General features: G+C 39.4%; 2 protein-coding genes across 5 annotated transcripts in view; one reads left to right on the forward strand and one right to left on the reverse strand.

The window, feature by feature from the left end:
• The window catches only part of exp (expansion), a 119,442-nt gene extending 111,716 nt beyond the window's left edge, over positions 1 to 7,726 (forward strand). The window contains exons 3-10 of the mRNA XM_089594507.1: positions 2,283 to 2,440; positions 5,003 to 5,234; positions 5,325 to 5,523; positions 5,997 to 6,247; positions 6,602 to 6,625; positions 6,988 to 7,087; positions 7,182 to 7,487; positions 7,611 to 7,726. Of these exons, the coding sequence (XP_089450633.1) occupies positions 2,283 to 2,440; positions 5,003 to 5,234; positions 5,325 to 5,523; positions 5,997 to 6,247; positions 6,602 to 6,625; positions 6,988 to 7,087; positions 7,182 to 7,487; positions 7,611 to 7,726 (1,386 nt within the window). The remainder of the gene's footprint in view (positions 1 to 2,282; positions 2,441 to 5,002; positions 5,235 to 5,324; positions 5,524 to 5,996; positions 6,248 to 6,601; positions 6,626 to 6,987; positions 7,088 to 7,181; positions 7,488 to 7,610) is intronic.
• Positions 7,727 to 8,488: 762 nt separating this feature from the next.
• On the reverse strand, positions 8,489 to 12,679 carry Stt3A (catalytic subunit 3A of the oligosaccharyltransferase complex). 4 transcript variants are annotated; one of them, XM_014352583.2, is made up of 11 exons: positions 12,468 to 12,679; positions 11,987 to 12,090; positions 11,752 to 11,919; positions 11,514 to 11,674; positions 11,033 to 11,422; positions 10,567 to 10,959; positions 10,317 to 10,481; positions 9,985 to 10,173; positions 9,691 to 9,910; positions 9,426 to 9,614; positions 8,489 to 8,932 (listed from the first exon to the last, which is right to left on the reverse strand). In XM_014352583.2, exons 2-11 carry the CDS (start codon positions 12,081 to 12,083, stop codon positions 8,787 to 8,789), a joined length of 2,118 nt encoding a protein of 705 aa, XP_014208069.1. In that variant the 5' UTR covers positions 12,084 to 12,090; positions 12,468 to 12,679; the 3' UTR covers positions 8,489 to 8,786. The 4 variants fall into 4 exon arrangements, with proteins under 4 accessions (XP_014208069.1, XP_014208067.1, XP_014208068.1 ...); XM_014352581.2 differs by having other exon boundaries at positions 12,497 to 12,678; XM_014352582.2 differs by lacking the exon at positions 12,468 to 12,679 and adding an exon at positions 12,204 to 12,388.
• Positions 12,680 to 13,149: the final 470 nt, after the last annotated feature.

Consider the following 13,149-nt stretch of genomic DNA (forward strand, 5'->3'; position numbering starts at 1 on the left):
CCTGTTTCGTAAATCCGATGAAAGAAGATTTTTTTCTTTTTAATAGATCACGGACAGGCGCGAATACAATTAAGTATTTCTTTTAAATCATTACAAAATTAGATTGTCCGATGGAGCAATTTTAAAATTATACTTGAACGACGTTATAACGAGCAAATATGCAATCATTTGTGGTTCAACTGTATCATTTTCTCGAGGTTTTTCATTTATAACTAATAAATCCTAAGAGCAACTCTGCATCGGTTAACCGCAAAGTAATTGAGGCATTGGATACGTACTACCAGCTACTACGATACAAAAGAAAATCCGAGCTCCCACACGTGTGAGTCCTGCACGCAGTAGACTTTTTTTTCCAACAAAACCACTTGTAAGTAAAAAAAGTAACAAAAGTACATTCGAGAATAACGCTTAGTAATTATCGCATCAAACAAAAGAAAAATTGGCTCTTTCGGGCTCTTTTGGGCTTTTCAATTTTTCGTCACGTGTACCAGACCCAAACTAAATATACATATAAACTACTACAAATCCTCAGCTCCCCTAATCACCTTTGTAACAAGCTTGTAAAGAAGGGAAACCAAAAAAAAAAAAAGAAAAAAATCGAAATCAACAAAGAAATGCCTCCTCTTTCTCTGCGGTGATAAAAACAACGCCTCCTTATAGCGCCAAACGAGCGAACGGCCCATAAAACGCGTCTCGTAAAGCAACCACATAGCTGCCGGCTGGCGCGAGATAACAGCTGGAGCTCTTGCGTGTCTCGCTTTCTTATCCCGCGGCTTAGCGCTCCGCAGTCCACTCCCGGAAGACGAAGAGGGACGGGGGGCTCGAGTTCGCTTTCTAAAAGCGCCCGGGAACAATCGCCCCTCTTTTTCTTTTTTCTTTTCCCTTCTTCTTCTTCTTCTTTTCAATCGAGCTTCGAAGGGAAATCAGCAGGGCGGTGTCTGTTGGATGGAAAATCGGCGTTTCCATCGATCTCGGCTCCGGGCGGATTTCGCGGTGGGTGCGACAAGGAAGTGAGATTTTCTGAAACCCGATACACGTGTAGGGGGTCGCCTGAGCTTATGATGGATGCTCTTGTGATGTTTGGGGGAATGGATCAACTGAGCTGACGTGCCGGGCCTTCGAGCGAATAATAAAGATCGCACGTAGATGCGCGCCAAATGTAAAAATATATTGGCTTGGGTATCGAAGAGAGCCACTTCACTCCAAACACTCCAGTCGTGCATGAGATCCTATGGGGAGCGGGAAAATTTGTTTTTGAAGTACTACCCCTTTGGGACAGAGATTTTCATCTCTCACTTACTTATAAGTAGATTTTTTTTTTTGCCATCCTGTCCGAGTGCTGATTTTGGAAGTTCTTTTATTGTTTTTTGCTATCTCCATGTTGAACAAAATAAAAATAAACAAACGGAATTTTTTTACTAAAAACCATGGGGTGTATGAAGACATTTTTAAATATACTTTCTTCACAGAGTAAGCTTAAGTATCAAGAAAAAATAAATATTATCAATCAGAAGATTATTCTCAATGGAATCAGCTTGAAGCACTTTGATCAATTAGAAAACTCTCGTAAAAAGTATACCACCCACCTTATTAATTAATTGTCTCATAATCCTTGCAATCATGTGCAGAAGGTAAAAATCTCTCTTTTTTTTCTTTTTTTTTTTCTTTATAGAATGGCTCCTATAATCCGCTTAGTTAAATAAAATAAAAAAAATCACTCGCGTGTATGCGCATTCATTAATACACAATATACCGCGTGTAAAATGTAAGAGAGCCCCGATTTTTCTCTCTACCGCGTGGATCTTCGCGTTTATAGGTATTAAAACCCACACTGTAAAACCCCGAGTAGGTACGGGCAACTAACTCCATGCTTGCCATACGCGTTGCGTATCGTATGCAGCTTTATTGCTACGGGCCGCAGGTGGTTCCGTATAGGTACACCTTCAACAAACACATACGCGAGGGCACGTTGGAATATCTTTCTAGGATTGGTTTTTTTTTTTTTTTTTTTTTTTTACATTTATTAACAAGGTCCACGCGTTCGCATCGCGGATGTTGCGGGCGAACGGAGATGCAATTGTTGTTTTTATTTGTCCCAGTGTAACAGCCCCACTAGAAGCTTGAAAAAGCTACCCAACCACGTGAGCTCAAATGCACCTCGATATTTACCGATCGCAGCAACAATCAACTATTTTTTTTTTATTTCTTAAACCATACACGTATATTATTATAAGCTTATCGCACCCTTATAACGCAAGAAACAATTTTTTTTGCTGCTGCAGGACCACATACAGGAAGTACTGGACAAGTGGAACCAGATAGACGACGAGATATGGGCGAAGGTGATCGTCTTCGAGAGGAACAGGCGCGTCGCCAAAGCGTACGCCAGAGCACCCGTGCTCACGGTCAACGGATCCAACGACGGCTTCGATGGTTTTAGGTACGTGTAAACACGTACGGTTTTTCTTTTTTTTTTTTTTTTTTTTTTTTTCCTTGTCTGCCATGGAATTTACTTAAGGCACAGGTACTTATCAGAGTATACGCGTAAGCTGCACAAAATATAAATAAGAGAACGAGGAAGAGCAAAGAAAAAAGCCCCCTTGCTTAAAAATACCGTGGCAGAAAAAAATAATAATTAAAGCCCATTGCGTGATAACTCGAGCGAAAATTCCCACTCAGACCCTGTTTCTTTCTGTTTTTTTTTTTCGCTCCATTAACCTACGCGATCGGCATGCATAAAATATTACACGTTCGCCGATTTCTCTGGCTTCCGGGCGTGTGTTACACTTTTGCCCACCTTTCGGCACTTGGGCAAAGTATATATATACCGAGCCCGTAATATTATGTATATACACATACACGTAGTGCACAAGATCGTGTGACGAGGGAAATCGGTATCGCGTACGGAGAGACTAGAAATAGAGGGAGGGAGCGGAGGAAAAGAAAAGATCGGCACGTAAGCTAGAGCAGCTCACATGTAACGCAAGAGTCGTGACTTCCTGACAGGCTGGGCTCGCCTGTAATCGATACTTTTATGATACTTGTACGTGTGTGTATACGTTGTTTTCTTGTTTATCATTTGATGTTTGTCTCTTTTTTTCTTTCTTATTTCAAAGGGGGGTGGGGAGGGGTCAGTCCTGTCCTTCCCGGTGCGATTGGCATCTCGTGAGAATCGGCGCGATGACCGATTTTTGGTCGTACAGCAATGGAATTTCTAAGACGTAATTGAATCGATATGCATTCGAAGGAAAAAAAAGGGGGGGAGAGAACAGAGAAATGATGGAGCACGGCGTTTTAATTAGCCGTTAAGTGTATATATAATACACAGGAGTTCGATCGGCGTTACGTAAACGCGTCGAAGAAATTATTATATTCACGTGCGGGTATATATATCCGCATCGCGCGCCTTTACGTAAACTTTGATTTTAACAACGTGGATTTTTGCGAGTTCAATTAAAAAGCATAGGTATACCTCGTTTTCGCGTAAAAAAAAAAAAAAAAAAAAAAAAAGAAAAAAAAAGAAAAAAAAAAAAAAGAAAAGAAAAGTCGTGAATCTCCGGCTTTGACGTTTCGTCAAACGCATATAATATATACATACACGTATATATGGGGGCACGATAAATTTCCCTGCTCGTGAGCAATCGAAACGCTAAATTGAACCGATCGCGCGGTGGTGGTGGCTTCGTTATGTGTTCGCTTTCACCGGCATCGCGCGCAAACACCTTTCAGCTATTTTTCTCCGCTCTCTCTTTTTATACTTGACGACGATGTAACGCACACAATTTACACATATATGGTGTATATTATTTGCATTAGTGGCAAAAGCCAAAGGGACGATAGGGGGGGGGAGATGACGCCAGAGGCTATATATATGGGCTGTTCGTTTTCGAATGTTTACTTTTCGAGAGGAAGTCACCTTTCTAATCGATTTAATTGTGGTACATATCGGATAGCGTGAAAGATTATAAAAGACGGTAGTTTTTTTGGCAAAAAAATAAAAGTAAGAGTTGCTTTGTGAAATCTATTGAATGACAATTTATTCTGATTCGAGTCATTTCTTTCATGGCGCATCAATGCGAACTCAACTTTAAAGTATAGACGGTCACTCGCTGCGTATACAACGACCGGCAACAGGTTAAAAATGATTTCACGATCAAATACTTTTTGTATGTGCTATAACTGATTATATGTCATTGTTAATTTCTCAAAAGTATATTAAGCGATCTGGAATCATATCACGAGTCGCGTCTGTACTTGTACAAGTTCGGTAGAAAATCGCGTGCATGCATGATAGTCGTACAGCGTGGTTCTCGCAAAAGGTGAAAACTCTCCTCTCGTGTGTATTAACGGCGTTAAACGCGGGAAAGTCGAGGCTGGATGGTTTTTGCCCATATTTTTTTTATCCTTTCTTGCTGGTGCGGTGCTGCCTACCGCGTCCTCATTTCTCGCAATTACATCAAAGTTGATGCATTTTAACGGTCGCGTTCCGATTATCATCCTAAACGCTGATAAATATGGGACGTACGAGGAATTTTTTTAAGCTTTTGTTTTGGGAAATTGTTAATTATATTTTAGATTTTTTTTTCTTTCTCGACTCATTGGGTTACTTTCTATTTCGGTTTATGATGAGCCCGTGTATGTCTCATGTTAAACATTTCTTATTTTTTGTTTTCCAATTTTAATGAGTGTTCTTAAATACGATGGCGACGAGATCCTGTGGATGCATACACTGTCAGTATAGTTCGCCGTCATTTCCCAAATTTTTCAGTTGGGCAAAGTTTTTTTGTCGTGGCTTTCGAAATCATGAAAATGAAGTTGGGATTTCACCATTTCTTATTTTTCCGCATGAGGGTATTGAAAATAAGTTACTTTTGAAAAAAAATTTCCGATACTTTCCAACTTGCCGAAACGATTTTCGACCAAAGTCGTCGTGTGATATTTTTAGTATAAGAAAAAAAAAAAAAACAAAAAAAACTAACACCATCACCTTCGAACACACCAGGATAGGCCTGTGCGGCTTCGACAACCCGATGCGCGACAGCAAAACGGAGGAGGCAAAGCGACACATAAACCAAGGCGTGAAGATAAAAATGGACGAGCAGGGCAACATCCTGATAAAACGGCTGTGCAAGAGCAACGTGTACGTAAAGTCGACACACCAGGAGGACAACGCGATCGGCTCCGAAATCATCCGCAACTCCCAGGGCGCTCTCGAGCACGAGAAACCCGGCAAGGTTGGTTTTTCCTTTTTACTATTACGCAATTATTGTGTACGAAAAAAAATCCGTACGTATACATACAACAACAAAAATTGTCCTCCCCAGCTCTTCGACATGAACAAATTCCAAACGAACCTCTCGCGGGAGACGCGGCGAGCCTACCCTGACCGCAAGCGCCTGGAGACCCAGTGTCTCAGCGCCATTGTCTTCGTTCGCATGGAACCCGACATACTCCAATGCCCCGTTTGGGTGCTCATCGTCAACGTCGTTGGCCTCGACATGCTCAAGTCGAAGCTACCTCCAGGTACACACATACCTACCTATTTATTGCGCCTATGCTCGATATAATCGGCTTTTGTTGAACGCATGAAAAACTCAAAAAGTCCAGGGATCACGAACTGGCGATTAGAAAAAAAAAAAATGAAAAAAAAGTTCCCACAGTCATTTGCAATAATATACCTCCTCTCGCGACGACGGAGGACACCACGGCTAAGTACATATATATGCCTTTCAGCGTTGATGGTCATGGAGATCGTGCGAAAAAAAAACCGGTAAATCGGGAAACAAAAAACCAGGCCAGCTGAAAGTCGTGAGCGAAAAAAAGAAGAAAAAAAAAATATAGACACCCGTCCGTGTCATTAACAATAAAAACACCCGTACAAATTACTCGTGACGTATGCATGGTCCTTCGCTCACATGTGCTTGCATTATACGTATACATTATCTAGACACTTGATAATATAGTAATGAATGTCATCGTTACCGATCTGTCCGCAGTACTGGCACTGCAGAGGCCGGTCGACATAAAGAACCGGCCGCGCATACCGATCCCCGACGAGGACCCTTACAGCGTGGCGGGCAGCTCGGGCGACGGGAACGGCCGGGTCGATCCGATTTACATCGCGTACCAGCAGCAACAGCAGCAACAGCAGCAGGAGCACAGGGACGCAAGGCTCGCCCATCGTAGGGCCGAGCGGCCGCCGAAACTACCGCCCAGGGAGAATCTTTACGGGCACGACATACCCAAGGTCAGTGGGTTAATTGTTACTACGTGGCTTCTCTCTCTCTCTCTCTCTCTCTCTACGAGTGTGGGACCCTCTCCATTGGTTTTTTTGCGAAATTATAAAGAAGCGTGCTGATGTTGTTTGGGGGCGGGGGGGAAGGCTGTTGGTCGCACGAGCGATTTGTCGTGATTCTGGGTAACTATACGTTTTTTCTTTTTTCTTTATTTTTCCCTCGGTGTAATAGTATATGAACTTTTGATAAAAAAAAAAAATTAGATATGGTTTTTTTTTTATTTTACATAAAATATACATCCCTATTGCCCTTTTGATGTTATATACCTGGCTTTTGTAATTGTATTTTGTGTATTGTATTTTAAGATGCCGAGGCAGGTTTACGTTAAGGTACGTTTTTTTTTTTTTCTTCACTTCCAATATCACGATTTTACGTTGTATACTTACTTCATGCGCACGTTTTTTCTGGTTTTTCTGTTTTCCTCACCTGCACATACCTTCATAACTGCACAAACGAGGACTGTTCGGTCGTTTTGTTTTCTTTTGATATTTTTTCATAAATAATCACAGACGAGTAAACAAAATGTATGGTAATAATGGCACTGTTTTTATTTTTAAACAACGAAACAAACAAAATACTGTACGACCTGCCTCGATTTTTATCATCACCGCACAAGTGTTTTTTGGTGGCAACAAAAAAAATAATAATGATAAATAACAACAAGTAGATGATTAAAATGTATCAATTGCAGCCGGACTACGACGACATAGAGGACGACTACATGTCGGGCCCCGTGAGAGCACCTGTTATAGAAGACAAAAAGAGTAAAAAGGAAAACATCAAGAAATACGGTGAGTCTTTAGCAGGAAAAAAAAATTCCAAGCCAAAAACTAAGTATTCCATTGACCCGAAAAAAAAAAAAAAAAAAAAAAAAACATTCCACAGACGATCCCTACTACTGTGGCCTACGAGCGCGCGTCCCGAACTTTGTGAAAATGGCCAAGAGCAATGGCCTAGAGCGCCCCAGTGGAAAACTCCCAGCAGCTGCATATGGACACTCGACTAGTCGCGCCAGCCTCCAACAGCAGCACCACCACCACCATCCCGGCTACATCGCCGCGCAAAACTACTCCGCGTCAGCTCAGATCGGCCAGTCGGCTCAGATCTACGGACACCAAGTCGCGGCCCTCCCAGCTTCGGCCAAGCGGCCGCCCATCATGTACCACACCAGGAGCTTCGAGAGTGGACTCGGTGAGGAATTCTCTCTCTCTCTTTTTTTTTTTTTTTTATTATTAAAAAGTTAAATTTTTATGAAAAACAAGCTTGACTCACACCATGTGACTGAAACGTTGTTTCTTTTTTGTTCGTTTCCAGATTCCGACGACAGAATCGATTCTCCATACAATCACATTTACGGAAGGTTACCGATCCCAACGAGGGGCGTGATACCACCGGCGCCTCGCGCCATGTTCATCGGCGAGTGGGACTAGATATTCGATTTTCTTTCTCTCTCACCTCTATACTTTTTTTTTTTTTTTTTTTTCATCACACGCCGATTCTCACCACTCCTATACGATGTACACACTCCTGTTCTCTGCAATTCGTACCTCTATATACACTTGTATGTATATTCATGAAATACTCAGTTTTCTCTCTCTCTTTTTATTTTTTAATGATAGGACGTTGTAATTGTATTGTCTCTCTATGTACTGTAATATCGTTCTTTCTTTTATTTTTCAATACTTCTTTTGTAAGTCGATATAAGATGTTGAATGATACTAATGATAACGATTTTTCTTGTATGCCTATGAGAAAAGAGAAATTGTATAATACTGTAGACGTGTAAATTGTTGAATTGTGCATTAATTTTTTTTTTTTTTTTTTTTTTTTTTTTTTTTTTTTTTTCTAATACTTCTCAACCATTATGAATGAATTTTTGTGTGCCATGTCAATGGAGAACAGTGGCAAAAAACACGTCGGCTCTCTTCTTTGCTCTCTGTATTGGTATTGATATAGTGAGTCAATTTAAAGATATATATACTATTCTACTTAAGATTACATTTTTATGTAGCAAAGTGTTCTTTTTTTTCTTTTTATTCAGTCAAGCAAGTTATGTTCTAATTTAAACTCTTATCATCATAAACAATAAAGACACACCTGTCACATTGAGCGTGTATTTTAATATTGTTGATAAGGATATTATGTTGTAATGTAGTTATAATTTTTATAGGGATAACGAAAGAAAATGTAAGTCTTAATGTTTCTCGGAAAAACTTTGATGAAAAAGTAATAAGTAATATATTTTTTCTGTCTTTGAAAAAAGTTCTTACATCTGTTGATACATTTGTGTACATGGTGCGTTGGACAACAGTTTTCTATAAAATCGAGTAAAAACATTCCACACTGTTTGCGCTTTTTTTATCATTAAAAAAATGTTAAACAAATCTTATGGTTTTTTTCCGTCTATTTTTTTTCTTTATCTCACTGAGAAGTCCGAGAAGAAAATCAATGTCTCGTGAATTTTCGTTGCAAGGAACTTGTAAACAATCGTCAGTTGCCTCGATTCCTCAAGTCTTTCACTTTATAAATACGAACAAGCCAGTGCTCCGTCGTGTAGGCCTCCTCAAGGGTAGTGAGTTCAAAGTCCTTGTTACCGATTTCCATGTTCCTCACACGATCGTAACCAGATCGTTTACCTGAATTCGAAAGATATGTATTTCTGTTTTGATTTCAAAGAACACTTGAGTGCATTAATTTCCAGATTAAACTGACGTTTTTTTATAAAGACCTCAAAGAGCGATTGTACTAATACGTATTAGATAAATTTTTTGGATGGAAGGAACTAAGAGATCTAAGTTTAGTCTGTATTTTTAATAGTTGTACGTTAAGTATGATTAAGTACTACAATTCCATGATATTATATTTAGTCCTAAGTATAATGTATTTGAATCCATTCAAGTAACATTAACTAAGTAATAAAATTGCTTATTCACGTTACAACTTCAACTTGTAATATAATTACGATGAAAGTCCAATGTAAGAGGAAAGAATATGTTCTATCATGATTTATAATTTTGCAATCAATTATGTTGCGCACATGCGAATCTTTTTAGAAATCTTAGTCTTTAATGATTTGTAAATAAATACGTTTATCAAATATAAGTTAATTAAAAAAATACCATGCATTACCTTGTTCAGTGTAAACCTGGCCAAATTTGTAGTAGCACATTTTGTACATTAGACAGTTAAGTAGCGTGGGAGTTCCCTCCTTGTCGACTCGGAATTCACCAGCGGGATTGTAATAGTCCCACTCCGATATCGACTTTCCCTTCTCCGTGCTTCCCGCGATTCTCACCATCCACAAGAATTTGTTGAGATCTAGTGTAAAATAGAAAACATTCAATAGTAATTTAACACTTGAAAGAACCCACGGGAATATTTTCTTTGTTCTCACCATCTGATGAGTATCCTGTCAGTCCACCAAAGATAACTAGAACGTAGTTAACATCGAGTTCTCTCATGATTTCATAAGACTTTTCTTCACTGCTTGCCATCGCTTGTCCTACCCTAGATATATGCGTATTATTCCACGTATTATTGTCTACTAATATCGTTCGATTTGCCATTGCCGTTATTTGATACCCATAATCCCACCAAGACATCACTTTTGCATCCTGAAATGTGATACACACGAGATTAGATATTCAATGACATCGAAATGGTCAGAGATGAAAACAAATGTACAAGCCTCGGGAGTATTCATACGAAGCCAGTAGTAGGCTTCTCTAAAATCATCAAAAATCATCCTGCCACCATCTGGAGATCTGGCTGATAGTACAATACTGGGTGAACTGTAAGCTTCAACAGTAACCCATGTGCAATGGTAAGTGTACGAGAAGAAAAGAATGCACATCACGACGACAAACAACGTTGCAATCTAAAAAGTATCAATGCAAGAATCAGTATCAAACAATACTGATTGTACGTTTTTGTCTTTTAATTAAACATAGAAACGCATAGAAAATTTTAGATTGTAATAATCGTAAATTAAGCCGCTATTTTTATTTGAATATAACGTACCTGGCTCCTCAGAACATAGTTGCTTTCAAATTTCTTAGCTTTCTTATCGACGACTTTTGTACTGTCCATGTCTTTCATGTATTTAAGAAGTAAGGAAGAAGCACCAATTCCTCCCAAAATGCACATTACAGGCGCCAGCACCAACATCAATCTCACCATCACACCCTAAGAGATAATTTTTTTTTTTTTTTTAATTTAAATTACTAGTACTCAGAGAAAAAGTCTTGATAATAAAAATTAATTGACTCACGGCGAAGTAAAGACTCGTGGCTCCATAAAGAATCAAAAATATATTTGAATCAGTCAGCTTAGAAAAGCAAAAGTATAATCCTGCAGGGAATAGGAAGACTAAAATCTGTAAATCAAAGTAAAAAGAGCTCCAAGAGGTCGGCTGGTGCTCCGAGACGGACGCGATGATTGGAATGTGATTCTTGGCATAGGATGGATCCAAGAGGGAATAGAATCTTCCAGTCCATGGAGAAATTTTGCCGGTAATAGTTAAAATAGTACCAATGACGACGGACACGATCACCGTTGAAATGACGAGCCCTTGGAAGAGCACTTCAAAGTCGTGCGACGTTAATTTGCTACGGAGGTAGTCGACAAAGGCGTGGATCTGGCACATGCCAAAAACTAAGAATGCCTGTATAAAATTTGCAATATTTAAACTCGTTTCATTAGTGCTTGGCAAAATAATTACAAAGTATCAGACTTACAAGCATGTGCTCAGAGCTCTGAACAGGCTGGAATCCGACAAACGGTATCTGCATGGAAAATATTGTTCCAAGGCAGTATAAAATGCTGTAGGCCACGTAAATTCTGTGAGAGAATCGCCCTGTGACCATCAGAGTTAAAACGTGTAAGGGAATCAAATTAATCAAAAAGACGTATCCACCCCAGGACGACACCATGTAAAAGTAGGCAAGAGCTGTACATGTAGCCCAGAAAATCGTTCCTGTTTTCACAGCCTTTATCCACATGTAATAGGTGAACAACATACAGAAAATCGCGATCCCTTCGTTATCATATGATCCTGCCACTGATCTGGAAATGTAACCTGGGACTATGGCAATCATAGCTGCTGCAAATAGTCCTGACGCCGAATCCTTGGAAAATAAACGACTCAGTAATGTGCATTTTTATCTAAGACACATCAGTTTAAAGCAGCGTATTTAAATTACGATGATGCAAGCTTACTTTCAATTCCTTTGTAAGTAAATATGTTACAATAGTTGTAAAACTTGAAAACAGCGGAGCAAGGAAGACACAGACGTTCCTGATATCTATAGTAATGTTTAAGAGCCATGCCAAATGGTAAAAAGCTGCAGAAGTAACCATCAAGCCTGGATATATCGTGCCTGTAATAAATATTGTCGTCAATAAGACCTAAACTTTATTATCAATAGTACAAAAAAAACCAAGAATGTATAAATACCTCCGATGATTCTGCCAAGCGGATACCACACTCGATCGTCAAACCAGTTCAAAAAATTGTAAAAACCCTCTTCGGCCAAGAACTTTGTTGTTCTATAGTTGAAGTATGGATCAAACTCATGGATGACACTTTCAAACTTGAGTACGGAAAACAAACGCGTCGCAAAAGCTGAAAGGTAAAATTTTCATCAACAAGCAAGTAAAATGTAAACAAAAGGAGTTGTACAGTAACATACACAGAATCGCAGCACAGGAGAGAACGGTGAGTTTCAATAGAGTCTCCTGTTTCTGGGCGGACATGCGAAGTCCTTTGGTTTTCAAAAGAACCCCCATGGTGGATCTGAAATGTATTTAAAAAATAGGATAAGAAAAACTGTTGATTCTTTTTCAAGAAAGCAAACTCAAAGTGACTTGATAAACAATCTTTGGGTACATAAAAATCGTCCAACTAACAGCTACAGTTAATTCAGGGCGAGCAAAAACCACTGAGCACGCTCCTCGACTCCGAAACACAAGCAGAATACAAAATACACCAAAGAACCGAGTGTGAATACAAAAAACTGACCACGTATACACAACTGCCGCGCGGGGAAGGTGAGAGGAGGGAAAAAAGAGGAGTATGTGAAGAGTTTATATGCACGCACAACCGGCCGGCTAAAGCACAACCTTTTACAAACAACCTCAACTCTTTCCTTCAATCGATGACTACAAGCATACCATATCATTCGCTGCTGAATAACACTTACGATGCTTCTGTCTTGCAATAAGTGTGGAAGACACTATTTAATGAGTATATCTTGAATGTGATACGATGTAAAGTAAAGAGAGGCACTTTGATGCTTATATACCGATACTATTATTATTATTTTTCTTTATTTACTGGCTAACAGTGCAAAATCTCTGTTCCACAGACAAAGACGACGAGACGAGACGACGTACGACGTGCGAGGTGTGTCAGCGCCATCTTGCGTTTTGTATTACGCGGGCTGACGCAAACTATTTTCTAGGGGAAGCGCCACCACGACCTACGTAACTTTACAGCCTCTGATTTTATCATTCTGGTAAAGAGAGCACGGTGTAAGATGTACGTGAAGTTATGTGTAGTAATTAAAGTAATTATTACTAAGTAATGCCATATGGTCGATTTTATTAAACCATGTGAATGTCTATATTTTTGGAGGTCGACTTTTGGGTAAAAAATAGATTGTAGACTTGCCGCAAACAGCACAAACCACGTCAACTTTTTATTATCTATCTATAAAATTAGTTGCGGCTGGTTTATAATTAATTAAATAGCTCTAATACAATAAGTAATAATTATTTGGATCAGCGCCATCTAGCGGTCTTTATTTTTTGGCCAAAAGTGGCTCCTAAAATTCTCAATCAGAGCATTCAGGAT

Source organism: Copidosoma floridanum, unplaced genomic scaffold, assembly GCF_036245765.1.
Source record: "Copidosoma floridanum isolate Cflo_tuat_1 unplaced genomic scaffold, Cflo_Japanese_pri ptg000021l, whole genome shotgun sequence".
In the NCBI taxonomy this organism is placed as follows: domain Eukaryota; kingdom Metazoa; phylum Arthropoda; class Insecta; order Hymenoptera; family Encyrtidae; genus Copidosoma; species Copidosoma floridanum.